At 41.6% G+C, this 27,888-nt stretch overlaps 1 protein-coding gene across 3 annotated transcripts; it reads right to left on the reverse strand.

Moving 5' to 3' along the window:
* Window positions 1-499: 499 nt before the first annotated feature.
* On the reverse strand, window positions 500-10,673 carry GHITM (growth hormone inducible transmembrane protein). Of its 3 annotated transcripts, none has more exons than XM_058810061.1 (9): window positions 10,598-10,673; window positions 9,099-9,258; window positions 7,526-7,625; window positions 7,180-7,291; window positions 5,738-5,879; window positions 4,603-4,711; window positions 3,319-3,507; window positions 2,553-2,724; window positions 500-1,740 (listed from the first exon to the last, which is right to left on the reverse strand). In XM_058810061.1, exons 2-9 carry the CDS (start codon window positions 9,225-9,227, stop codon window positions 1,653-1,655), a joined length of 1,041 nt encoding a protein of 346 aa, XP_058666044.1. In that variant the 5' UTR covers window positions 9,228-9,258; window positions 10,598-10,673; the 3' UTR covers window positions 500-1,652. The 3 variants fall into 3 exon arrangements, with proteins under 3 accessions (XP_058666044.1, XP_058666042.1, XP_058666045.1); XM_058810059.1 differs by having other exon boundaries at window positions 10,602-10,658; XM_058810062.1 differs by lacking the exon at window positions 10,598-10,673 and adding an exon at window positions 10,038-10,284.
* Between the last annotated feature and the right edge of the window lie 17,215 nt (window positions 10,674-27,888).

Consider the following 27,888-nt stretch of genomic DNA (forward strand, 5'->3'; position numbering starts at 1 on the left):
TGCTTAAAAAGATAAAACTCTCTGAACAGTCTACTTACAACTGACATGATCCAAAGAATTCTTCCTTCTAAGAACTACAGATGTCCCTCCAGCTGTAACAGTGCCAGGAACTAAATTGTACCTTATAATCTTTGGGCACAAAGGAGCTGCAACAAGGTTCTTCACAATCCATGCTCTCTTCCCTCTGTTTGAAGAGTCAAAAAATACTACAGTGTGTGACAAACATAAAAGTAGCACTGGCTGCAATAAGTGGCCAACAGGTGACACCAACAGAACTTCTTCAAGTGTAGCCAGTATCCTCCAACTGGGAAACACCCCCAAAAAGGTGCTAGCCAGTGAAAATGAGAAGCATCTTTGCAGATTTTTTTACAGAGGAATATGTACTCTCTTACAAAGGAAATTGTAACTGTAACAAAAAAATATTTATAGTACTCTTCACCAAGCTGTTTGTGCAGAGGTACTAAAATATTTCTATTAACATGGGGAAATGTGAGAGTAGTCAACTTGTGAGGCTAGAATTTTATTGTTCATAGGTCAATACATAAACATAACATACTTGCCAGAAACTGAAAATAAGACCTGCTGACATTAGGTCAAAATTTTCATGGCCCAAGAACACCCCTTTTATTCCAACATACAGCAGAAGAGTATGGAAAGTATAAATTTCTTACTGTTAAGTCAATTTTACTGTTAGGGAACATTTCTTTTAGACCACATTAACAGATCAATTTGGAAAAGAGGTAAACAGACTAATAATGCACACAACAGTAGGACCAATTTATGATCCTGGGGTTTACAGCATGCCGTTCTGAATTCCCAGTTTCTGTGCCAACTGTACAAACTTCCAAGAGATGACCACTGGGAGCTCTTCTGGACAGACTTTCATCTGCAGTACAGGAATTCAGCCACCAGAAGAAAGACACAGCTATATTGCCATTTGACAGTTTTATAAATCTAGTATCAAAATAAGCTAGCTATTATAGCCGGTCAACATTAAAGCAAGGAATTCTCATGTGTACTCCAGAAGGAGACTGAAGTTCATATGGGACAAATGCTGCATAGTTCCCATATCCTGTCTCCTTTACACTTTTTGGTCATCTAACCTGTGAAATCCTGCTTAATCTTTTCTGATATTTCTGCCCAGGTCAAAGTCATGATTGCATTTAGGGACATACACAATTTATTCACTTCTTCTGAAGATGCCACTAAAATAAAATTTATGAACCTTAACAGAAAATTGATGCATCTAAGCAGCACTTCATGAAGTAGCTTGTACTCCTATCTGTCTATGGGATACCAGTTCAAAAATTACTTTCTTTACTATGCAACAACAGTTTTTAAAAAAAAAATAAGTGAAAGTAAGAGTTGAACTGCCATCAAACCCCTTAAAAAGCAGGTAGGACTATTTTATTCATATATTAAAAATAATTTACTTTCCCAAAATAATTTACAATTAGAAGAAGCAGTTCAGACTATTTTAAACAGAGCTGGAAAGTGTTTGAAGAAAAACTAAGACTGAATCACATTGCACTGAACCAATATGCTGAAATGCTTTAAAATTCTCACTTGGAGCATTACTGCTTTAATCATGAATGTTTATTTAATATGTGCACTAGGTAGTCTGTCTGACAGTTGCAAAGTTGAGTCTCTGTTTACTTTTTCCTGCCAGTTCCACCACCTGCAAGCATGGTGGCCACCCGAATGAAGATGTTCAGTGTATCAGTGTAGATACCCAGGCATCTAGGAAAAAAGAAATTACAGTTACTGCTGTTGAACAGACACAGAATTATTTGCTGTTTCCCACCATTATACTTAATTTTAGGAGCCTGCATGAACTATCTTTACAAAACCCAGCTATGACTGCCCTCAGTGCTTTGTATGTCAAAGAACACCTGTGTTTTGTTCTACCATTTCTGCCAGCAAGAACTATTTACAGAAATCCTGACAGTATCCTGCTCTCATACAGGAGCCTCTGCTTTTATATTGAACTTTAATCTGCTTATCTCCAAGAATTTTCAGAAGATCAGTATTACTCTGCTTTAATTAGAATAAAACAGAACCAAAGGAAGTAAGAATTCACCTAGGATCACACAGACATTTACAAGAAAGTTACTTGTTAGTCAGACTTGGTCTTTACTGAAGAGTCAATCCTTCCTTCCCTATCACACCATTGCAGCTTTTCCATTTAGTGACAAAGACTAATAAATATTAAATGACTACGGGAAGATTAACTTTTTTTCCTCTCAACTGATACTGACAGTTATTTTCAGAAAGCAGGTATAAATTCTGCCAGCAATGCTTTAGAAAACCAAAATACATTTTAGAATGCATTGCTGGAGGCACGTGACATCACACGCTCAATTCTGTTTCTCACAATGATTTCAGTTTTAACTTCAGCAGCTATTTTGTCGCCGTTGTTTTCAAACTCTGTAATACTTCACACTGACCAGCAATACACTTTTAAAAGGCTGTTTTCAAAGCATGTTTCAATGTAACTTGAGGCAAACTCTTACCCAGCCCGCAGAGCAGCTGCGGTAGCACAGAACACTTACGCGTTGATGGGGTCGTATTTGACCACACCATAGAGGGGCAGCGTCTCGGCCCGTCTGATCACCAGCTGTGTGTCATAGAGCAGGAACATGCCGAACAGCACCAGCCCGCCATAGACCGCCACCGAATACAGCCCGGCGCCAAAGGCAGAGGTGGGAGGCAGGAACATGGATCCTGGAGAGCCAGGGACAGAGGTGGTAAAGATCATTGCCTGCTGCTCTGGGTTAGCTCAAACTCCACTCACTGGAGCACACATTGTCCAGTAAGCATTCAATTCAATTCTCAGTTTGTGGTGTGTGTTTGATACCAAGAGCTTTAGCATGCACACTGAAGATGTCACATACACAACCCGACCTGTTCATTTTGAACACCCCAGGGAACTGTGTGCATTTTTCTTCAGGTGAAAGTACCTATGACTACAACAATGACTAAAACACATGAAGGAAAATGAGTTCTTAAGTGGCTTGAGAACTAAGATCACATTTACTGCCTTCCCTACTCACTGGCAGTATCTAAAACATAAGGCACCCCTATCAGTTGTTTGCCAGATTAACATCTGCCAGAACCACAACTTCATGTTCCTTTTCAAGAGCAAATATGACAGAACATTTTCTGCTGTCCTGGAGTTGCAAGGACAACATTTAAGGCAAATCTTCACTGAGCAGACCAGCCTGCAACTGTGAGCTGCACCACAGTAGCTTTAAACCACTTTATATGAAGTGGTTTCATATAAACCACTTTATATGAAGAACTGAAACAGTATCTTACCGATTGAAGAAGCAATAACAAAACCTAAGCCTATGCCAAGGGGTGCTCCCATGTTCAGGAATTTTTCACTTGGAGCACACACGGCCACAGTTGAGAGCCCCCCAACAATTCCAGCAGTGTACCAGGCAGCTCTGATGAGCAGAGGACCACCAAGGAAGGCCAGAGGAGCCACCACTGCACCCATGACACCTAGGCAAAGCAAAACAGAACACATGTAACACTCGGAACACCACACGCCAAACCCACTTGATTTTCATCTCCAGCCAGATGGCATGGCTCCAAGTAATCCACACACTACAAAACACCAATGCACTTCATTGTGCTCTTATCTAGAAGGAAGCACAATAAATTAGCAACCTTAAACTCCATTATGCACTTTTATTTAGCACTAGAACACTTCAGGAACCTCGCATTGGGGAAGAAAGACTAACAAAAGTCAACATACTGATTGGTTCATAACAGCTGGTAAGAAGAGATATTTAGCAGGGACTTATCAACTACATAATAACATTGGGAGCACTCAACACTTAAAAGCAGGACAGATTTCTGATACAACAATTAGGCAAGTAAGTCAGATTTTTTTGCTAGAGGCTTGTAGGAAATGTGTATCTAGTATCTAGCCCATTAATATCTCATTAGGTTTTTTCACTTAATCACTACAATAAACATAATTTCTTCTTGGCAGATATGTTAGCTCTGGAGAGGCAAATATGATTCCAGTGCCCAACCTCCACATGTCTTTTCTGAATTCCAAAATATTTCTATCAAAACAGTTTTGAAAAATGAGAGCCATTATTATTTGAAGTTGGTATCATTAGTGAGAAATTGAGATGTTGTGTCTATCAGGTACTTTAGCTGTGAGTACAGATCAAAAGTAAACTAATACTAAAATCTTTTTTTTTAAAGTCAGGTTTCAAATGCCTCCAAGAATGGTTACTGTAGGCAAGAGCACTCAGAGAAGTGGTAGTGTTAGAAAGCAGTGACAAAACCGAAGTAGCCATGAAACCATCTCATTCCATTTTCAGTGTGGAGTGTTTGTACTTTAAGTTTAACCTAGTTTAACTTGAGCATGACTTTGAGAAGACTATGAAAAAACTAGACTTCAGTTAAGGACACTTAAGACATCTTTCCCTGACATTCAGGAATTGTCTCTGATCTCTGAAAACCCTTGACTCCCCTACAGCAGTATATAAAAATTTACTTTAAAGGCAGAATTTTATTAAAGTAAGCATTTGGTCGCACTGAAGCACAGACATCTCTACAACAAACACTGAAACCACATACCTGAATGCAGCATCCACGCTGCATGTTTAGCTACGAGATTATTTTCATAGGATATGGTCCTGACCAACATTCCAGCACCAATCATGGCTGCAAAAGTTGCACCAATTGCCTGAAGAAACAGCATTACAGAGCTCAAGTTAGCATATGCACATACGGTGTCTGTTCTAATCTCCTAGTCTAAAAGGCAACACAGATTCTGAAAACAGCAACCTAATTCACAACTGGAGGGAATATTCATCGATTCTGCTCCTAAAAGGTTACAGTCAAATCTTTGCAGATCTTAGCTTGCAGTAATTTTCATTTATTTCACTCAGTTTTCCAGAAACCCAAATTTGACAATGAAGTTGGCAACCCTCTCGCCTGTGTAAAGTAAGAAAGGCAAAATCCATGGTTCTGCCCCTCATGCTCATGAAGGTACCTGAAATGTGTTAGCCTTCCTTCTTTTCTTGTACATTTCTCTATCTAAAACCAACACCTAATTTACTGGCTTTTGCTACCAACCATTTTTTAACCTTGGTGCCTCTTCTTACTCATGATTCCAACCAGAATCATTCAACATCTACCAAACTGGTCAAAAGTGTACAACTTTTATCACCAATGACGCTTTATCAAATTCACCTCCCTAACTTATGCAGGTGTTGGCATTTAACTGTTACTGTTTCACTCCACATAACATACCGAATACATACTAAGCCTACCGTATTGTTTCAGCCTTGGCAAACAGAGACAGCTTTAAAAGTGCCACAGGGCAGAGTAAGAATGCACAGGGACCTCAGCCTCTATTTACAGACAGCAATAGAAACTGTGCCATTACCTTTAGGTAGCTACTTCTAAGAGGTTCTTACTTGCACATATACAGCTAGTTAGGGTAGTATAGTGGTTTTTGCTCATGTAATTTATCTTTGACAAACTATCAGTATACAAAACACATGTCAGAATGTGACTACAATCACCAAATCTTACATCATAAAGTATCACCAGAATACCTGAATAGTCTTTCTGGATAAGGACACTAATGTCGGTTAAGTTTTCCCTTACTTTCCACCAAGTAGTTACATTTCTTGGATTTTTTAATATCAACCATCATTTGGTGGCATTCCTCAGCAAATACTTTTATTTTTATAACAAAGCTTACCAGCCAGGAGCCCTTTGTCATGAGGTTCATGATTGCAGGAGTTCTGCTCACTGCTACAGCAGACAGAGCTGTCATGCCAATGCTGCCCGCAAAGTACATGTACGTAGAGTGAATCCTGTCCTTCACATACTGTGGCCAAATACTGCAAAAGAAGCAGTCACACAGAGCTGTGCAGTTAGCAGGTTCACAACAGAGAGCAGCTAAAAACACAACCAAGCTGTTAAGTGCATTCATAGCCATGGATATAAGGGAGGTTTCACTGTAATGATGAGGTCTAGCAACTTCTGCCATGAGTTTACTTTACAGTGGGGACTGAACTTGTCAGTCTTGCTGATTTAATCTAATATTAGCTCAGTAGAAACACTGAAAATTACAAATAATGCTGACTATAATTTAATTCTAAGCAGGAAGCATGCATAGATAACAGAGTAATGAATGCTTTTACCACAGAAAAATAAAAGAATGGTGTGTTGCATATAACAAACTGGTTTCAGGTAAAAGGTCTACAGAATGTGTACTGGCACTGCTCAGCCTGCTGTGCAGCTCACAAATTGCTGAGTCATAGTGCACATGGTTATCTGACACCACAGGACACAAACGTCATTCTGAGAGCTCTAACAATAGCAACAGACCTGGACACGAGTGAGTTTCTGCAGTATCATTTGCTCACACTACAGAAAGAAAACTTTCCCTGCTAACGCTAAATTTGAATGCAGTGCATGTATTTTTTCCCATTTCGCTCTTTTGACCTGTTAATCAAGACTTGTGCAAGAAAAAAATAGACATAGCTCTATCTATAACAAGCTTCTCACAGACACAAATGACACATGTTCATTATAAACGCTGACTGCCATTTCCAAATGCAAAATAAAGCAAAATATCCCCAACACACCTCTCCCAAGCCCATGCTTATTACTACCCGTCTTTCAAGTCTAACTATACAGTTTTGCCATTAGCCAGGGATTTTTTTTGACCAAGAAGCAATTCACTGAAGTTTTAAGAACATGCTTATTATATAAAAGCTTATGCCGAGATACTGTGTATAATGGAGACTTTTTAAACAACTGTATTAAAGTTGAATGAACAGTCTCATAAGAATAGCAGGGAAACTGGTCTTAGCAATGCTTTTCAGAAGACCACACTCCCTAAGTTATCTGGAGCACACCTCATGAGAGAAGTTTATATACTCTTCACATTAGATTTAGCGAAACAAATTCACTCAGGAAACTACTATCTGTTTAAGGTTGAAAAATTCTAATTTTGCTTTAAAAACCTGCAGAGACACAGGTGGGGGTTTACTCTTCAGAGCATAGAAAAACCTGAGTGCACACTGGGTGACAGCAGCTACAGAGGAGGTTTGCTGCCCTGGAGAGGGAAACAAAGCACGTTACTTTTAGAGGAGTTTTGCTGCACCGGAGAGGGAAATGAACCACGTTACTTACGCAGCCCTTTCGATAGCCCCAGTCTCACTGGACAAGCCCATTCCATAGTAGCACAGGGCTCCCAGGCCAACAGCAGCCCCTCCAGCAACAATGAACCTCCCCAGGCGATCAGCTGGGGAAAGAAATACAAACACACACTCTCATTAATGCTTTTCTTGGACAGTTAACAACATCCTCACGTGAATTTTGATCTATCTGCAATAGCTGCTCCACTTTACCCCTTCTTCTAAAAGCTTCGCTTCACTTCAAGTTCACTACCTGTTTCAGTAGTGAAAAACATATTTCTCTGAGGAAGTTTTAAGTTCATGTTGAAAGATTCTCAGTATGTAAAGCAGAGCTCCTCTACCTTTAAGTGCAGCTTCTGCAGATGGCTCAAATGCTGCATCTTTCACATCCTGGCCAAGTTTTCCACGCCTTGAGCCCATTCTTGCTCTGGTGGCATAACTCTGTTAAATTCAGAAATAACATAAAAATATTTAAGGAAACAAAATAGAAGACAGTCTTACCAACTTACTTGCTACACTTAAAATTGTTAATTAATCTCTTATTAATCTGTGTTTACCTTCATACATACAAAGCAACTGTGCCCAAGGAAAACAAGTGAACGTTAAAGTTTAGGGAACTTTGTGAAAAACATTGACGTATTTTAGAAACACAGAACCAATGCAGTGATGCTGGAATATTCAGACTGCATTTCTTCTACTTTAGTCCCACTGTACTACACACTGCCACAAGCCTCTCTGTTAAATATAAAAACATAATCATTGCTTTTTTGTTTTGTAAAAAGCCTTTTGCTTTCTATGCTAAAACACTCTTCATGCAAACACTTCAATGTAAAAAAAAATTCTGCACAATACTTTCCTGCTATTTTAGAGACACTAAAGCTGGAAAAGCAGCACAGATTTCTTGCTTTCAAGTCTAACCTTGATTTATAGAACAAACCTTGAATGAAGGCCTAGAAACTCAAGATTTTTAAAGTCAACAAGCTCCAAGTAATTATGCTGCTCAAAGTCTTAGTGAGCTGCAGGAGCAACAGAGAATACACTCATAATAAATTCAAAAACAACTTTATATTTTCTTACCATTTTTACAGGAATTTTTAAATTAAAATTGCATCTGAGCAGTCAAGGACTCACATCAAGCTGTGAGTTTGTTTCAGCACTAAAATAGAAAACCTACAAGCATTACTCTCATCAGGCATTAGAGCACTGCAATTCAAGGGATTTACCAGAGCCCTTCAGTTTGGTTGTGCTTGGCAGCAAATGAAATCAAGCCCAATGCTATAAAATTCACAAACAAAAAAGCACCCCACGTACCTACAAACTTAGAATGCTTAAGAGAAAAGTACAAAAGAGGTGAAGAATTTTCCCCTAGCACTTTCATCAAGATGGCAGAAGAGCAACAGCAGCCCCTAAGAGTTGTGAGCTGCAGGTCTGAGACATCCTCTGAGTGTGTTTTTTAAAAATGCTGCTTAGATCTGTGGCTGTCCTGCCATAGCTCAGAAACTGCTCTAACCTACACCACAGCTCTGAACACATATTGGGACTAAAATAATTGAAAAGAAATTGTTTAATTTAATGTTACATTTAAGACTCTAACTTGGGAACAGGCAGGACAAGAATTTCTGTTCCTCCCACCTTTCCTAGTAAGGCCTGTCCATCCCTAACTACCTCTTTTGCCCATTAATTTCAAGACACAAGTCAGTCATTGAAACAGAAGAGTTCACTTATTCTGCTCAAAACCCCTGTGTTTAGACTGAAGAACATTTTTCCTTCAGTAAATTAGAGCAGGTGCCTCAAACAAGCAGAAGGCTCATGCTCATTCACATCAGGTACTCCATGCAAAGTGATTCTTTTAGCAATACACTGAACCCTTTAAAACACGTGCAGTCAGGGCCATGAGAAGGAGAGGTACCTTACCTGGCTAGGCTGCCACAGCCTGTATGCCTTTAAGCTGGAGCTCCTCAAGGCTGGGGAAGCCTGAGTGATGGTGGGGCGGATGGTCTGGCATGGCAGTGCCCTCAGGCACACCAGCCTGGCAGCCAGCATGCTTGCTGAGATAACCTAACACACTGTGCTCCTGCAAATGCACAAGAAAAAGTGTTTTGCTGTTTTGTTACATGGTTTTCAGACAGGATACACGAACTACTTACTCTCAACTACAACAGAAATAATAAAAACCAACCAACCATAGATTATATAGTAAAAGCAGCATTATCACTGAAATACTGTAATAGGGGGTAAAATCTTCTTAAATACACAGTTTAACTTTGGTTTACCTGTATTTATACCTGTATAAATTTAATCAGACACTTCTCTCTCACAATTAACTCAAAAACAGGATCACATTCCACTTTTCATATGCACAAATTAAACTAAAACCCTTCATGTACTTATGTTTGAGTTACTTTGGCAACTAACCTTCATTTTGAGACACAACACTGCTTGACTGCTCTGCCCTCCAAATTTACTCAGAACCCCACAGAAGCATAAAACCAGCACAAGATGTATGGTGGAATACAGTCAGAGAGCGATTTTAAGCTGTCCTTTAAAGAATCAGTTAGCTTTATGGGCACAGCATTCCATCAAGGTCACAGCCCAGAACACAGCTTCAGACCATCCTAAGCAATTCTGACCAGAACACAGTGACACCACTCACGGGTAACTCACAGCACCAGCAGAACCAGCCTGTGTGTCCCACCGGGAGCATGAAAACTGCCAGCTCACTGCCACAGATAGTGCACATCATATAAAATACCCCAAGGCCTCGGAGTCACTTTAATGTCCCTTAATTACAACTACACACAACCCCCGATATCACGGAACTACCAAGGCCTTTTCTCAAATAACCGGTCATACCTTACGGGTGCAGTGCTCAGCATGAGCTAAGAGTATTCTAAAGAAAGGCAGGTTTAACCACGGGCGAGAAACAAGCACGCAGAGCACTGGGCAGCCGGCATGAATCACAGAGCAGTGACTGAGCACATAACAGTGCTGCTGCTGGAAGGTCCCTTGGCTCTGCAGCAGTTATGAAATGCCGCGTTTGGAACGGGAAATCACACGAGGTTCGTCCCGACTGTGCCACCAAACGCAGGGATGGTACGGCCTGCGGGAACTGACAGGGCCAACTCGGGGATTTTACCTTTACTTTTTGGGAACGGGCATTTAGAGCGAGGCAACTTCAAGTGTTTTACCAAGAGCAAGGAGGGCGGAGAGCCCACAGCTAAGACCAGAACAACACTCCCACACATTAACTGGCAGTAGCGTAACGTAGAGCCGGGGAGTCACTGCCGCACCACAGCGCGCACAAACCCCTCCCAGCCCCGGCAGGGCGGCGCCCGCGCCCGACTCAGTCCGGGCCCTCTCCGGCTTTGCGCTGCCCCCGCCCGGTCCCGCCCCGGCCCCCAGGGGCCCCGCACCTGCCCCGGCCCGGCGCGGTCCCGCCGCCTCCTGCGCGCTCGGCCCCGCTCCGCCGCCGCACCAGCCCGGCCCCCCGGCAGCGGAAGTGACGCCACGCCGCCCCGCCGGCGACTGGCTCGCTCCCGCCACGTGACCCCGAGCCGGCGGCCGCCATTGGCCGGCGGGGCGGTGACGCGCGCGCGGCCGCCATCTTTGGCCGGGGCAGCGATGGTTCTGGAAGCGCGCGGGCGGCGCGCCGGCAGGGGGCGCGCGCGGGGCGGGGCCGGGCCGGGGTCGGGGTCGGGGTGTGCCCGGGCAGGGGGTGCGTGAGGGGGCAATGCCGCCATGGAGCCGTGCCCGGGCTGCCATGGGTGCTCAGGGAGTGCCCCGTTACACTGCCGGCCCCCTGACCGTGCCTGCAGCCCGCTCACGGCATGTGCCGCGGTTCAGTCTCGTCCTTCCCAGCGTGTCAGAGCTCAGGAGCTTTGCGGTTCCTGCCCTTACAGCACAGCACTCCCCTCTGTAACCCCTTTGCAGTTACATCTCTCTTCCTTGTGGGTACAGGGCGTGCTCTAAGGCTGGTGCTCACTTGCTGGATGAGCACAAAAAGCAGCGTTGTGTATGTAAATTACAAAAATGGGCGCTGCCCGCTCTAATCCCGACCCTGCAGGGGTGCTCCATAGTCCTTCCCAGGCTAAACGTTCCGTTCTGTGCTGAGCCATCTCTCTCTACTGGGATCTTCCTTCCAGCCTCACTCCAAATGGAGCTCTGAGATTTTTTCCAAGTTGAATCCTGTACTGAGCCTTAGGAAGGACAGAGCAGCACTTCCCTGGACTAGCAAATCCTCAAATTGATATCAGATTTTGCTTAGGAAGCCCCTTTCCAGCTCCACTCTCCAACCACAGCTGTGTAGTTTCAACCTTAACACTACATATGGCCATGGTTCTTCACTGCCAAGTAAAACAGACTGTGAAGGGTCTTGAGCAGGATCAAAGACAAATATAATAAAAAAGATGTGTTGAATATAGAATTAAGTCCAGAAACATAATGAGAGTTATAGATACGCTTTTGAGAATTGTGAGGTTAGCCTTTCTGTATCTCAGAGTCTCCTTGTTTAAACTATAAGAATGAAAATACAGTTACCTGCTAGTTCATAAAATGAAAGTCAGGATAAGAGAGATTAGATATGGAAGAGATGTCAAAGTGCACTAGCATGTAAGATCATGGGGAAGAGTTTGAATTTAGAAGAATGAAGCAGAAGAATACATAACAGAAAGGTGGAAATTCTATCAGAGGAGGCCATAACTACTGGGGTTTGAGATCTGATTCTTACTTACTCTGACACTTGTTTGCTTTCTGTTGAAGTAAGAAAATCCAGAGCTTTGGTGTCCATTGTATTGAGGTCGCCTACAACACAAGAAAAAAAAGTCAGTTTCAGGCCATGAATGTGTTGTTTATTTAGAGACTTGGAGTGCTTATTTCAGAGTTTGTAACACTCTATAATTGTTAGGTACTAAAGGATTAATTATAATAATTAATATTTAAATTTATAATTAAGTTATTAATAGTAATAATTTATGCAAGGAATCAAACTTGTCTCTTTTACTACAGCATATAATCATGTAAAGAACTCTCCTGAGACTTTCAAATAAGATACTCATTCCGGCTTTTCCCCAAACTGTTTCTTAAATAGATAGTTTTGTCAGAAACAACCCAAGTCTACCCATGGCCCACCCTGCAGCTAACTCAGCTGTAGAAGCCTTCTCACAGGATTTCCTTTGCTCCTTGATGGTGAACACCTGTAAGTGCTCCAGCTGGCCAAACCCCTGTGTGAGCGGGGCAGCAGCAGCCCCTGAGTCCCGAGGGTTTCTCGGTTGGAAGCAGCTGCTTGGATCCTGCCTGGGGTGTCCCTGCACCTCTCTCTGGGACAGGACTTCGGTCCCTGTGTCCCCAGTGATGCTGCAGAGCTGCTGAGCTGTGCTCTGAGCACTGCAGCTCCTGTGACAAGAGCAGGGTAACAGCAGGAGGAGAGGCCTGGAGGGGAGGCAAACACCACCATCACAGAATCATGAGGGTGGAAGAGACCTCTAAGATCATTGAGTCCAACCTGTGCCCTAACACCTCAGCTAGACTATAGCACAAGTGCCATGGCCAGTCTTTTTATAAACACATCCAGAGATGGTGATTCTACCACCTCCCTGGGAAGAGCATTCCAGAACTTTATTATTCTTTCAGTGAAAAAGTTTTTCCCCAATATCCAACTTATTCCTTCCCTGACACAGCTTGAGACTGTGTCCTCTGGTTCTGTCAGTGCTGCCAGTGACAGAACCCCCACCTGTCTGCTGACCCCCACCTGTCTGCAGCCTCCCTTCAGGGAGCTGTAGAGAGCAATAAGGTCACCTCTAGGCCTCCTCTTCTCCAGGCAACACCCCCAGCTCCTTCAAACGTTCCTCACAGGGCTTGTGTTCCCAGCCCCTCACCAGCCTCGTTGCCTCCTCTGGATGTGCTCAAGCGTCTCAGCATCCTTCCCAAACTGAGGGCCCAGAGCTGGACACAGCACTCAAGGTGTGGCCTCACCAGCACCGAGTACAAGGGCAGAATGACCTCCCTGCTCCTGCTGGCCACACCATTCCTAATGCAGGCCAGGATGCCACTGGCCTTCTTGGCCACCAGGGCACATTGCTAGCTTTGGAGCTCCAGAGCCCTGCTCCTCCCTGGGGCTGCGCTCAAACGCTCCGTGCATCCAGCCCCGGCTCTGGTGCTGCTCAGCACCTCTGTTCACAGCCTGGCAGGGGGCACAGAGCTGCTCTCAGGGCTGCAGTGGCACAGGACTCGAAGGGTGGGTGCTGCACCGGCCGGCTGTGCTGCCATCCAGGGGGAAAAGCTGCCAGAGAACTGGGCAAACAGGAATGTCGTGCACCTCAGCAAAGGGGAGTGCAGAACCCTGCAGCTGGCCAGGAGCACAAAAACCAGCACGGGCTGGAGCTGTGCAGCTGGAGAGCAGAAGGATGCAGGCACACCAGAGAGCGTCCCCAGGGGCCACTGGCTGCCAAGGACAGAAGAGAGGGCTTAGGGCACTTTATCAGTGTGTGTAAATAGCTGATGGCAGGGAGCAAAGGAGCCAGACTCTTCTCAGTGATTTCTGGTAATAATAGCCAATGGACATAAACTGAAATGTGAGACAGGTTTTTTTAAAGTAAGAATATTTTAGAGATTTTTTTTCTTTTTTACTTCAAGGGTGGTTGAACAGTGGGATGGGTTGCTCAAAGCATTGTGGAATCCTTCTATGGAGATTTAAAAAAGCTGACTGGACACAGTCCTGAGCAACCTGCTATGCAGGAGGCTTGGCCTAGATCATCTCCAGAGGTCCCTGCCAACCTCAGCTATTCTGTGAGTCTGTACAAACTATTGATGATTCCTGAATGATCTGAAGCACTTTTGGCTTTTTTAGGACTGATATGCATCAATAAGAGGTGTTTGGAAAACAGTAAACAGTTGTAAAAAAAAAGCTATGTTCAAAGCAACAAAAATAACAGTAATAAAAAAGAAACCTCATGAAGATACTGTTTTTTGAAAACAGGTGAACAATTCCTCAGTAATCAAAAGTATAAACAGGAAAACTTGTACTGAAAACTTGTACTTGTATGTAAAAATTTCTTATATTTTTTTTCAGTAGGCCATGTTTTTAACTACATGTTTTGCATGTGTTGGAAATCTTACATTTCTCTAGAGAAAGTCAAATAGAGTTTGATATTAGAGGATTAACTTCTAATTAGAAATTCTGCAAGATCAGAAAATGCCATTATGAGGGGACTTGAGTATCCTGAGGGAAGTGTGAAGTCAGGCTCCAAGCCCTTCCTCTTTTCCAGGCAGGAGCCAGGTGAGGAGCAGCCCTTCTTCACCTGCTAGTTCCCAGCAGTGACATTCCCATAAATGCCAGGGCTTAAGGGATGTGGTCTCCAACTGCAGTGCCCAAGGGGAAAGCTGGTCTGATTGCCTGACTCCAAAAGAGACTTGTCCAGTCTCTGCCCCCCAAGTCCTGTAGGAGAAACATCATGTGTTTTCAACAAATAAAGTTTCAGAGAGAAATAGTTTCTGAAAGGATTGTGTTGCCTTGCCCTGAAAGTGAGGATCCCAAGTAATGCTGGAATCTTCCAGGAGACACCATGGGGTGTACGTTCAGCCAAGCACCCTGCCTTGCCAGCCACCTGCACTGGGAAGGTGCACACTCCCACCTGCACTGGGAAGCAAAAGCACACTTACATTTAGCTCTCGGCAATCCTGGAATGCCACGGGAACCACAGCAAGCCCATTGTTGTGCTAATCAATAGAGTCAATGTCAGTTCTGAAGCTTAGGCTTTTAACTTGGCAGCTCTGGCACCCTCCTGTAAGAAAAAACATCTCAGTCATTCACATGGCTGTGTTCATCAGCAGGAATGAAATAAATCTGTGCTTAGCACCATTTCTCCTTAGGGTAAACTTTGCCATTGAAGTTCTCAAATTAGCTCTGAAGAAAAATATTTTGAAGGTTTTCTGGCTGGGCTGACTCCAGCACTCCAGATATCTCTCCCAGCAGAGTACAGGGGACTGTTGGACTTAATCTGTTCCTGGTATCCATGACAAATGAATATTCATTAGGCACCATGTTCTTACTTTAGATTAGCTATCATTAAACACTGCAGTGGGGAGGGAATCTGGGGAGACAGTACTGATGACTTTCTTAAATCCTGGCAAGAAAAAAATGCCATTAAATAGAATATTACTTTACCATGGAAGAATAAGTCCTTCTGTGCAGGAATTTGTGCACCAAGAGCAGTGCCAGGAGTGAAGCAGTGTCCATATTTTCTACAGGTGTGATAATTGTCAGGGTCTTGGATTATTTGGCTAGATCTCAAAACATCTCCAATAGACGGCAGCCTCATTTCAGTGGTACTGAACTGTGCTGGCTCTGAGGTGTCTTCCCTCCTTTCTGGTGTAAAGTTTTCCCCTTGCTTGTTTTAAAAATTCTTGCACTGAAATTTGTACTGCAGCTTGTATATTTTGAGGACTTTCATTAAGCAAAAGTAATTCCAGTCTGGAACTGGAGAAAGGTTGCCTGCTATAAAGAATTTTACATGTTTTGTCTGGTGCTAAAATAAAATTAATCCATCATGGCAGACACTTGTGGTGTCAAATAGTGTCTTCTGGGCTATTTAAGGGATAGCTGGATGTTTTTCTGTGTAAAAATGCTATTTTGTGCACAAGAAAAATATCCTGTAATTACAACAGACATTAAAAAATAATTTATATATACATTTGTATAAAAAACCATGTAAGAATGGAAAACGAACTATCTGCAGTCTCTGCATCAGACTGAAAAATCAAACAATACATCTCAAATAATAAAAAGAACAACTGTTTAAAATGTGTATTTTCATACTGCTAGGGTGTTCTGCTGTTGTCAGTACTTTTCATGACAAACAGTGCTCTGAGCACACACGAGTGTGTTCAAACTTAGAACAGAAAAAACTCTTTCAGGTAGAATGTGTGGAAATCTGCATGCCTGGGAGCTTTGTGGGAGAAACAGGTTCTGTTGGGGGTTTCTTCAGTCAATACAATGTTTTCTTTCTTGGGCATGATAAAGAAAGGAGCATCCTATTAGGCTATGTTGATAAAGAAGCTTATGTTCTTCAAAGCCCTAAGGGGGATAAAACCTCTAAACATCCATATCTGCTGAAAAATTCCTGCCTTCAGTTTTTTGGTTATTCATATTTAGGCCATGTTTTTAGAAATTACTTTGTTTTTCCATTTTCTGAGAGGAAACATCACCCACATTGTATTGAACATTCTTTTGTAGGTTTAATTCTCTATGGCCATATCAATAATCCTGATGAAGTTGTGCCTCTAATCTGCATTTGCTCCCTGAGGGAAGAGGCACAGCTCCCTCTGCCTTATTAGCAGTACCCCTTTTTGGCCTGGCACTCCATTTTCTCTTACTCCCTTTCACAGCACGTGCCCACCTGGCTTTTTCTCACCTCTTGTGACTTTCCCTTGGCTCCCCTTGGTCACAGTTCCACCACTCTTCTGCCCCCTGACAAACCTGCCATATTTTATCCTTGCTTTCACTCTGTCCTTCCCCCTTCTGCACTGTCCCTTGTGTCCCAAACCAGCTGGGATTCATTCTGCCCTCTGCAGTTTGTAGCCATTTAAACCAATGACTTTTGCCCTGTCAAATGTTAATGCTTAACTTTATCCAGAAAAAAACCCAGAAGCTTGATATCAAATCTGTCTTCTCCATTGATTATATATTTTGTTTCTCATTTGGAGAATGGGGGCCAGAGAATGCATTTCTATTCCCAGATTTAGCAAGGCTACAATACAAATAAATAAACTTGGTAAAATAAATTTGGATGTAAAATCACCAGTTCAGTAAATAGCTTAAGCTTGTCAGTAACTATGTAACACTCCCATGTATTAAACTCAGAGTAGGTGCCCAGAACTTGTTTCTTTAGTTACTCAGGAGATGAGCTTTGGTTCCTCAAGTGCTCAGAGATAAATGAAGACGAGTGCTTTCGTGAACAAGGACCTGACATTGTTTGGCTACAAATGAATACATGAGATAGAACATTTTGTTCACTCAAAATTCTATCTGAATAAATTGTACATAAAAGACATTTCTTTTTATTGAACCCTGTTTTAGAGGCTATACCATGAATTATTTATTTACATCAGACAATAAAAAACACTAAAACAGTTTAAAAATATTTTTCAGTGAAAGGGTGAAGTCTACATTTACAGCCTGAGACCTCTCAACCTCCAATAAATTGCTATTCATTTTGTTTAAATACAACAAATACTCGTTTTCCTAAGTGCCTGTGAACTCTATGCTGCAGCAAAAAAAAACGACCCAGGGCTTTGTCTGAAATTGCTGCTTGTGCTTTCTAATTACTTTTAACATGCAGAGCACTGTTCTTCTCCAACTTCTTGAAAAAAAACCTATTTGAAATTCAGTAAGCTTTGATTTAAAGTGATTGGTTTCCACCTGGATGGAGTGAAATTTTCTACTTGCAAAGTTTATTAGTGCATTAAAAGATGCAAATTAATTCATAATTCTTTCAGCTCATTCTCTTGGGAACAATTATACAAGGAAATTATTAATGTACAAGAAAACAACAGTTAAAAATCTCAAAGGGCAACAGAGGTGTGGAATATATAAAAGCATTTAGACCTAGCTAATAGCAGAACTCAGTTATAATAATAATAACAGTTCATAAACCAATTTTAATTTTTCTCTATTGGTAGACTGATAGCAGCCACATGGTGCAGACAGGAGTTAAAGGCTGGCAAAAGGGGTTTGCAGTCAAAGGCCCTGTTCTCAGTGAAGGCTGAGGAAACTCAGTGTGAAGTTTTGAACTTGTGCTCGCAGGTTTCCAAGGACCCCAGGCAAAGGTGAGGCATCAGTGAGCTCAGCTGTGCCCATGGCTGTGCCCACACATCCCAGGGGACTGCAGACCAGGCTGTCATCTCAGTGTAAGCCTCAGCACTGATAAACAAGCCCTGTGCTTTCCATCTGGATAATGAAATCCCCCAGGATCCAAGCAACATCTGATGAAAAAAGAGCAAACAGACTTGCTTTTTAGGCTTCTTTGATCCACCTATTTTTTGTCCTTTTATTTAAGGTGTTAAACAACCCAGCTACTTTCCATTTTCCTTTTCATAATTTATCCAGCATGCTTTTAATATTACATATCTGATGAAAATTTCAAATATTTTTACAATCAGAGTCATAACAGAGTCTTATCAGCAGGACACCTGTAGTGACTCTGGGCTATCTGCTTGCAGCACTCCCTGACATATGGCTGTCAGTGAAAAGACTGAGAGGGAACACATGCTCTCAGAATATTGTAAGACAAGCAACACTACTGAGAGAAGCTTGTCCTAAAGAACTTGCCCTTTTGTAACTTTGAGCAGAGCCACATAAACATAACACAGATCAAACCTCTGCTGACATAGTTTACTACACTGGGACAAGACAAACAGAGGCCTCTCATGAACTGAGAACAAGGTTATGATATGGAGATGCAGGAGTAAAATAACTTGTATTAAACTTGCTCACACATGCCTTTCTCTAGGGACTGTAAGGAGTACTGTTTACATATGAAAAATGTATACATTTGAAAAAAAAAGATGCTCTACAAATATTTCTCTCTTTTGTTCAGAATAGCATAAGAACTGAAATAATAAATATCTAAATAACATGGATTGACAAAATCCTTAAGAAGAGTGGACACATTACTGTTGCAGATACAAATTGCCCAGACAAAAATCCAGGTTCTAAATATAGCAATATTTATTGAATTTTCTTGTGACAGTAGGCCACTTCCAAAACATCCTCCCTGAAAAAAACTCCCAAATTCCAAAAGAAAGACTTTGTTTTGATGATGCATAGAAAGGAAAAGATAAGCTTCTACATGTTGAAAATGCTGGATGAATTCCTGTTCTGTTTTGCTTTTGCAGTTGCATGACTAATGAATGTATTTGCTTTTGCCAAGTGAAAATAAGCTTCCAGGGAACAATTCTATTTCACAATTCAGCTAAAACTACTGAGAGAAATCACTGATTATTACCCATCTAATGCCATCACTCTGTATATTTAGAAGAACATATGGACTCACTGGAAATATAATTAATGCAACAGCCCTGTGCAACTCAAATTCCACTAGCCTCTTTTAACTATTTAATTCTCTGCTAGTTTCTGCTAGAGACTGAAATTCCTATGAACTGAGAGAGATGTCAAAGAAGAACAGGAAGAACATTTCTGAGTGAGAATCTGACAAGAGGCGATAATGGTTAAACAGATTTCAAATGAAAATTCAATTATTTTAAAACTCAGACCCATTTTTTTCCTGAGGTCAGAAGAATAACAGTTATTTTTAATGTCGTGTTTGTTTTAGCCCTTAAAATAAAAAAAAAAACAAACCAAAAAACGATCCAAAAACCAAAAAAATACCTGACTAAAGCCACAATATAGAAACCCAGAGAAAGGAAAATGTCCCATGAAGAGGTTTATGATATGCAGGGGGCAATAAGAGAGTAGGGATAGAGAAGGATTTTTACAAGCAGAATTTTCATCCTCTAAGACTTTGCTTGAGGCTGTGAAATGTGAAACAAGCTGATGGCATCAGTTTGATTCTGAAGGGTCATGTACCTACATGAGAAAGCTCTGATTTAACTTAACTTGGGATGGCATTTCTGTAACTTTAAGGACAAATAGGACAGAGATAGTCCATGTCACCATTGAAGTGATTTCTTGTAAGGCTAGCACCAAGGTTCAGTGGCTAAGATCCCTCAGCTGGTGCCTCTGTGATATGCCTCTTTGGCAGCAAACCAACAATGTCAGCCTAGCCTATAAATGTAAGTGCCAAATCCATTTTTTCCCCTTTGAAGTGCACAATCCTAAAGGACCAGGGCAAAGCCCTGGAGAAAACAAAATTGAAGTTAAAGATCATCATTGTTCTCAAGAAATTACTTTAGTAGCTATTCTAATTAATCATGGTCATTCCCTGCCTGTACAGGGACAGAGAGAAGAAGTGTTACCTAAGGACAATCTTTCAGAAGGAGTTTTCCCCCTTTAGACACAAGCATAGAGGCTTGACTTAACATCCAAACTCAGAAGGCTGCAGATAAAAAGGTGAGAGCTCCTCTAAATATCAGGCTCTTGTTTGGTTACTGTGTTTTTGGGATTTGGCCCTCAGCACTGTCGTCATTCAGAGGCTTGCTGCTGATTACTAGCACAGCAAAACCTGTGATGTGAAAGTGTGAAACTGTGAGACACTGGAAGAAATCACTGTGGAAATGCAGCAATGCCTCATTGATCCAGTGAATTCACTTAGGCCACTGAAGTGTTCCCATCCCTGTTATCAAAGCATTGCTCATCTCCCAGAGGTGGCCAAGTGAGACACACCTCAGGTGCTGCAGTTTCCTTCCCAGTAACCAGAAAGCAAATGAACTGAAATTTTGAACCTCAGCATGAAAAATAATCTTTTCTTTGAAATGAATATTGTTTAAGTTGTGATGAGAAATAAGAACAAGTGGTGAGTGCCATAAAATGCCTTGGTTTAAAGATATTTATGGGAAGATTTACTTATTGCTAAATGATGGAGAACAGTTACAATTTGTTATAGTTAATTTACTACTACATAAGTGAAAATGTGCTAAGAGCAGCACACTTGTTAAATTAAAGCTTACTTAATGATTACACAGCACTTGGGAATAACATCTAGTTAAAGAATAAGCAGTAATGGATGTTTTCTATAGAATCATGCCTTTTGGGAAAATAAGATAACCAAAGCCCTTTACATTTTTGCTCATAACTAAAAGATACAAAATACCAGAAAGAAGGAGGGATTTCATGTTTTAGTGAATACTGGCGTTCTTACTAGGGCTACCATGAGAAGGTTACTGGCTCTGACTCTCCACCCTATTACAGTGGGTGTACTGAAGGCAGTATTATTATCTTGCTGCATCACTCTACAACAGACTGAAGGAAATCAGATAAAATCCTGGGCTGGATACTACCTATTATCTACCCCTTTGTTATTTTTTTCTTGTCACCACAGTATCTGAAAAGGTGATTATTAAATCAATAGTAATAACAAAATCCCAAGACTCAGAGAAAAGCTAGTATTTTCCTCTTTATGGAAGTGACAATTTCAGCTGAATCAGGGCTGTTCTTTGGGTAGGGAGTAACCTTGTCCTGGTGTAACCCCAGCCAGCAGCCAAGCCCCACACAGCCACTTGCTCACTTCTGGAATAGCAGGACTGGGGAAACAATCAGATGGGTAAAAGCTGGAAAACTTCTGGACGGAAATACAGGAAATTTAATAGGAATAGTTAAAGCCACACAGGCAAGGAAAGAAAGATCATGCAATTAGTTTAACACTTCCCATGGTCAAGCAGGTAATCAGCTGTCCCTGGGGAGGCAGGGCTCCATCACACCCAGCAGTTACTGGGGAAGGCAAACACCATAATCCCAAATATCCCTCCATTCCTTCTTCCTCCCTCTACTTTAAATTCTGAGCATGATACCAAGCCAGTCATTCAGAAGTGTGAATGTGGCTGAACCCTCATCTATCTCCTTTTCCAAGATGGTACCTGTTCAACAAAACATCACCTTTTTGCATTGAGTACTTCTGGAAAAGAACTTAAAAAAAATTCTTGAAGAAGCCTCTATAGCAATCCCAATATATGAATGTTGGGTATTATTTTTATCACTATCTTCTTACATAGGAGCTTTATAACAGCACTGCTCCTGTAGTTCACGGGCCATGTGGTGGCCATGCCATGTAGCAGCAGGAGTGGCTGGCTGTGGTTCAGAGCTCAGTCCCCTGTGGGTGGCTCTGCTGGAACAGAGCTTGGTGCTAAGACGGGGAAAGACAGTTTTGGGACTGTCAACCCTTCATGTGCCAGCATGGGATGAGAAGCACTGATAGCTGGGGAGCTCCCTGCACTCTGGGTGTGCCAGAACAGCTCCCCAGCAGAGGCACCGTGGAGGACTGGAGAGAGTCTCCACTGGATGGAACTCCAGCTGAGTTATCCCAATTCAAGCTCTGAACCAATGCTTGCCTCTTGTCACAGGCTGTGAGAAACCCCTGCACATGCAAGCTCCAAACAGAGCAGTGATAACTTGTAAAATGGGTCTTGACTCACTGTGTACATCCGTATCTCTGGCACTGATGGTGATGCTAGAGAATCAGATCATTATTTTTCTTTTTATACACATGCAGTAATTGTGTGCTACTGGCCAAGAAGGTTACAAACATAGTCACTCATTTTTTAATGATCCTTCCTCAGAATGGGTAGTGCCTGGGATCTTAATGAAGGCCAGTATTCCCTTTGTCTCATAAGAAATTTTTTGTGGTTTGTAGTATGATCACTAAGAAGGATGGAATTAGTAAAATTACTGTATGATTAAGAGAAAAGCATTCTAGCCTTTTCTACTCATTAACAAAGGAAGACTCTATATGTAAAGAAGATTGGTTAAAAGTTTATATTTCTTTTCATGCAGACACCACAGGTAAGGAATCTGAAAACTGCTTAGCACTGATCAAAATAAGAGCTGCCAAAAGTTGAGAATTTGTCCTGTAGAGAGAAACACCTTTCATCCATCATAAATCATAAATATTGAAGACATACAGTGGTTTTTCAAACAAGAGTTCTTAATAGTATTAAGGACCTACTCATGCAGGACCCATGCAAATGTATGTTTGCAAAAAATACTTTTAATTTCAGAATTTTCTCCTCAGATATTGTGGTATTTTCTGGCTATATTTGTTATATTCCGATTTTTTTTTTAACTCAGTGTAGACTTCTGCATTTAAGATAAGGCCCAAGGACAGAGCCTCTTATTCTGTGCTGTGTGCTATGACTTTTTACTTACTAGAAGTGGGTAGAGCTTTTCTGATTATATAAAGGCAGCTGTGTTTTTTGGCTTTCCAGTGGAAAGTCATTCTCAGCTGTAACTGTGGAGCAAACCAACCTGCACAAAATAATGCTGCTATGTGATTTATTAATCTAAAATGTTCCAGCTTACTACAGATACCCATAAAATCATATTGGTAAATGCACAGGCTCTGAAGGGCATATTATACAGAAAAGCTATACAGTAGAAGCTGCTGCCTGTGAAGACTTAGCATAACTAGATAATGTGCTTAATAGCATTTATTCATAAAAGGCAGGCTCTGCTCTGTAGTTTCTATTTTAGAAATAATTTAACATGCATCCAGGAAAGTTGAAATATCCTAGCAGCAAAAAACCCCAAACCACACCAAACAAACATGCAAGGAATTGAGATCAATAATGTCCATATTTTTGAACATTAAATAAATGTCAATGTGCTACCTTTAGGTAGGCTATCTGTACCTCCTGCATCTGTTTTCCTAAAACTCCAGATCTACCCATTCAGCAAAATGGCATAATGGACTGGTGAATGTATTTGAGTAGCCATCTTACACAGGTTTACTGAATTTCAGCCTGAAAAGGACTTCTGTACAACACAGACCCTAAAATCTCAAATGATTTCACAATCAACTGTGGAACTTCTGATCAAGGGCAACTCTCTGGATTTTCCTTTAGGAAGACACCCAGGCTGTAAAGGGCAAATGGCTAATCCAGATTGAATCTGAGTCCATGGCTGCAATCACAACTGTGGTGAACGTATGGGTCACTTCCAGTCTGTGTGTCTCTAGTTTGCACAGAAAATACAGAACTGTGCTCCCACCACATCTGCCTTGAACTCATTTTCTCCCTTTCCCTGTTCCCATAAGCCCGTGGAACCCTGCAAGTATTTGGTGGTGTATCTTCAGGGCTTCACAGTGTAATTTGGAGTACTTCTGCAGAGCACTGCTGGGCAGCAATAAGGATACTGATTTCTGTTGCAATCTCCCAGAATAACACTGAGAAAATCACTGGAAGGTGGGAATTGCTAAAGGAACCCAAAGGAACTGGAAGCTGTTGAATATCAGGGATAACTGGTTATATTTGTTTCCTGTGGCTGCCTCTGTCTCACTGTCTACCACAGTAGAAATGGGATTTAGTGACAACTCCTTCTAACATGAGCAGAAATAGTTGATTGTAAAAACAAACCAAATTAAATATTCAGTAATAAAATGATCAAGTCACTAAATAATGCATTCAGCTGGCTCTAGTGCTTGACCTTTGCAAAATTCCTTGGAGGTGAAGTGCAAACTATTTTTTTCCTTGATGGTGTATTCCTGGGGAAACACTGCTATGAGAACTCTGTATTTCACAGAGAATCAGCTCATTTTTCAGCTTTAATTATCCATGTTCTTCAGTGGGTGGCCTTCTTCTTTCTTAGTAGGTACTGAATCAATACCCTGGCATAGTGCTAATGGGCACTGTGCTACTTGAGGTGCCATCTTTCAGAAAAGAGACTGAAAGCAAGGTCTTGTCTGGTTTTGATTTTTCTGGCTCTCATGACATTTTTTCTTTTTTTTTTTAATAATAAAGGTGTTAGCATCAGTGCCTTGGCCAAGGTCCAAGATGGATAATTACATTCTGTCTCCCTAAATTTTGCTTTGTGCAGTTTTAATTTAATATGGTGCCTTCTCCTCCTGCCCCAAGTTGTTTTGTGTCATTGCTGGGCACTATTAAATAACCTCCATATTTCCCCTGAGACAGCTGCATTTAAGCTAGGTGTGAGGCAAAGCCTGTACATGAATTCTGTGAACCGTTCCCAGAGAAGCAAACACAAGCTCACTTGCAATTATTACATGCCAATATTTACCTGGACAAACTCCAACTTCTCTGCTCCCCTCCAGTAGTTTACATTCATTTGGAATTTAAGCACCCAAATGAAAACAGCAGCTGTAGGGAACACTGTCCCTTCTCATGAGGTCACAAGGCTCATGCTTGCAAGGACGTTTTCAGCAGGCAGAGTAATTTTATCCTCTGTATGAGAACATAAGCTGCTACAAGCATCCTTCCTCTACAACAACATGTGGTATTTAGCCATGAGCTGCAGAGGGATGCTGGGCAGGGTTATCCTGTCTCAGTTGGGTGGCTGCCTTCCCATTTGTCCCTCTTGGAGGATCAGTTTGTCATTCAAGGGCAGCTGAACAGGTCCATGAGCTCCAGGGCAAATGCTCCATGTGCTATTGCCCATGCTGCTCCAAACACTGCACACTGAATACTTCCACAAAACACTGTATCAGTACCTAGATGTAAAAGCATCCAGGAGATATCCACACTGGACACAATTAATCCAGAGAAGCAAAAGGCGTCGATATAACGTGGTTTTTCACTGGCATAAAGCTCTTTGTATGTAGACACTGCTGCTCAGGACTGAAGTCAGTCAGGAAGGCAACACTGTCATGGGATTTTCCATTTGTGTGTGCTTTTAGGAGCTGTAAGAGCTGGGGCAGGATCATGTTACAACAGCAGCCAGGAGTGATCTCATGGCACAAATCCTTCAGAGGGTGTAAATCAAGGGAGGCAGGTTTCCATCAGCTTGACTGAAAAGTAGGTTAAAAACAAGTATTACTTACAGAAAATTTCAGATGCAAGCTGTGTAACCAGAACCATCCAAAACAGGCTTATGGCTAGAGCTTATTAAATATTTTTGAATGAATGTATTTGAAGTCTTAACTTGAAAATAAAATCATAAGAGCAAAACTCTATTGCTATAAATCAGCAAGACTCCACTGATTTTTCAATTTACTATATTTGAGTAATCTTAACTATGTATTATCTCACTCAGCTTTAAAACATTGCCAGAACTGCAGGCTTGCAGGCTTTGAGGTTTTTTAATGATAGTATTGGTACTTTTGCTTCCATAGTTTTTTTCTATTTTTTTCTTTCAAATACAGTGTGCTTTTATTGTTTAATTTAAAGCTATTCAACATTCTTCCTGCATTCCAAAGACATTTTACTTGTAAATCCAACAATTTGGACCCAAAATCACCACCATCTGCTTATTTATAGCATGATCCAGCAGTAAAGGGAATCTCTATTAAGCCCTTAATGGAAATCATGTGACTGTGCAATGAACTTGGTTTACATTTTCCTGATGGAAGTGACACAGTTTCTTTACTGGTCCCTATTAATATTTTGTGATGTTCTGCAACAACAAGAACATTATATAGCCTTAATTTTGAAACCTATCCCTTCACCTGATAGTAGCTGTTGCTTTATCAAGTATGTAGTGTGTGTCTGGTCCTGGCATGCCATTAGGTGTCAGAATGAAATGTCTTTCTAGATTTGTTTTATTCATTCAGTGTCTGAGGGGGAAGGGGAGCTGCTAAGTACATTGCTTTTCAATATGCTGAGCTATCCTTGATGTGACCCTCAGAAAAAAATCCTTTAACAACAAACCTCAAACCAAAACCCTGCAATACCACAGTTTCAGTGGTGCAACAATGCCAAACAGTTGAAGAAAAAATGAAGTCAGTCATTAAAGTAGAAATTAAATAATTGAAGAAACCTGCCTTGCTTCAGTACCAGCACTAAGAAAAGACTCCAGTAGGTTTTGAACTTGCATGAAATTTCTGATAAACTATGATCCTGAGGGACCTGACAATAAAAAACCCTTAGTTCAAAGAAAGTGTGTGGGAAAGAGCAAAGTTGTCGACATCCTACTTTGGGTGAATCACTTTCCCTCTAATGAGAATACATCTCAATGGCAGAGCAGTACAAAGACAGAATTCTGCAGCTCTCAGAGTTCACTCCTAGCCCTTAGCATGCAGTGTGTGCCAGTAAGAGGTTTTACTTTAGAACCTTTTTTTAAATCTCATTGTTGCAGTCAAAACTATCCCAACATTCTTTAGCTATCAGAGCTCACTGCACTACAGATAGATACTTTTTTCCTACCTTAGATACAAAAGATACTTTATTGGTCTTCATTGAGATGTATGGCAAGTGCTGCAAGTTCCTAGCACAAAACTGATATAAGCCATATTCAACCCACAGATAAAGTTCCTAGAGTTTACTGCTTCAGTTTGATACACACAATTATACTAGAGGGTAAATGAAGAAAAATTAGGCCATTAACAAGTGCAGTGGTCACTTTTTAATAGTTATGTGCTGATGTGCCTCACAGATACGTATTCTGTCCACAAAATTGTTAAAGTCTGTAGGGTTATGAGACTTTGCCCTGTTTATCCCATTTGTCACTAGGGCTTTATTCCTGCCCAGCACACATGAGCAGGGATTTGTGTATGCATATTACAGGTCTACAAAATAAGTATCTGCATCTGAGCTCTCTGGCTACGTTCTCATTTCAGCCATGGGGAGAAACAGCCATTTCCCGATTTATCTGCTCCTAAGGTAGAAATTGAACCAGCACAGATGGGTTATGCTGTAGCAACAGCTACTTATATCCCTTGACTATGGCAGTGTGCACACACTGGCCCTGAGACACATCCAGCCTCAGCCTCTGGCTGAGTTCTGCATCACTTTGAAAAGGGTGCAACCCACTGGTGGTGCTCTTTGTAGGGCATGTTAAATACAGCTTCTCTTTAGCTCTGTGTAGAATGGCTGGGTATGAGGGCAAATAGCAGAATCTCAGTGGGAATGAGGGGAAAACCAGGCAAATCTGTGCAAAATGTGGCACATGCTGCTGGAAGAACACACACCTTGCATCACTCAGGTGGTGGGCACTTTACAAAGAGACCAGTTTGGGTGAAATCCTGATTCAACTGGAACCAAATGCAAAACATGCAATCCTGAATAAGCTCAGGACTTCAGCCTTTTCCTGAAGAAATGGCACATTCCTAATAAAACTACCACAAAGGAAGCTCTAGGGTGCTCTTTCAAG

This window comes from Ammospiza caudacuta, chromosome 9 (genome assembly GCF_027887145.1).
Source record: "Ammospiza caudacuta isolate bAmmCau1 chromosome 9, bAmmCau1.pri, whole genome shotgun sequence".
NCBI lineage: Eukaryota > Metazoa > Chordata > Aves > Passeriformes > Passerellidae > Ammospiza > Ammospiza caudacuta.

Bases quoted from the DNA above. Each gene is read 5' to 3' on its own strand.
- GHITM (XM_058810061.1), bottom strand. From the start codon at position 9,227: ATGCTGGCTGCCAGGCTGGTGTGCCTGAGGGCACTGCCATGCCAGACC. The intron at 7,292-7,525 runs GTAGAGGAGCTC...TTCTTTCCCCAG, and splicing joins TGCAGAAGCTGCACTTAAAG to CTGATCGCCTGGGGAGGTTC. The intron at 2,725-3,318 runs GTAAGATACTGT...CTGGCTCTCCAG, and splicing joins TGTTATTGCTTCTTCAATCG to GATCCATGTTCCTGCCTCCC.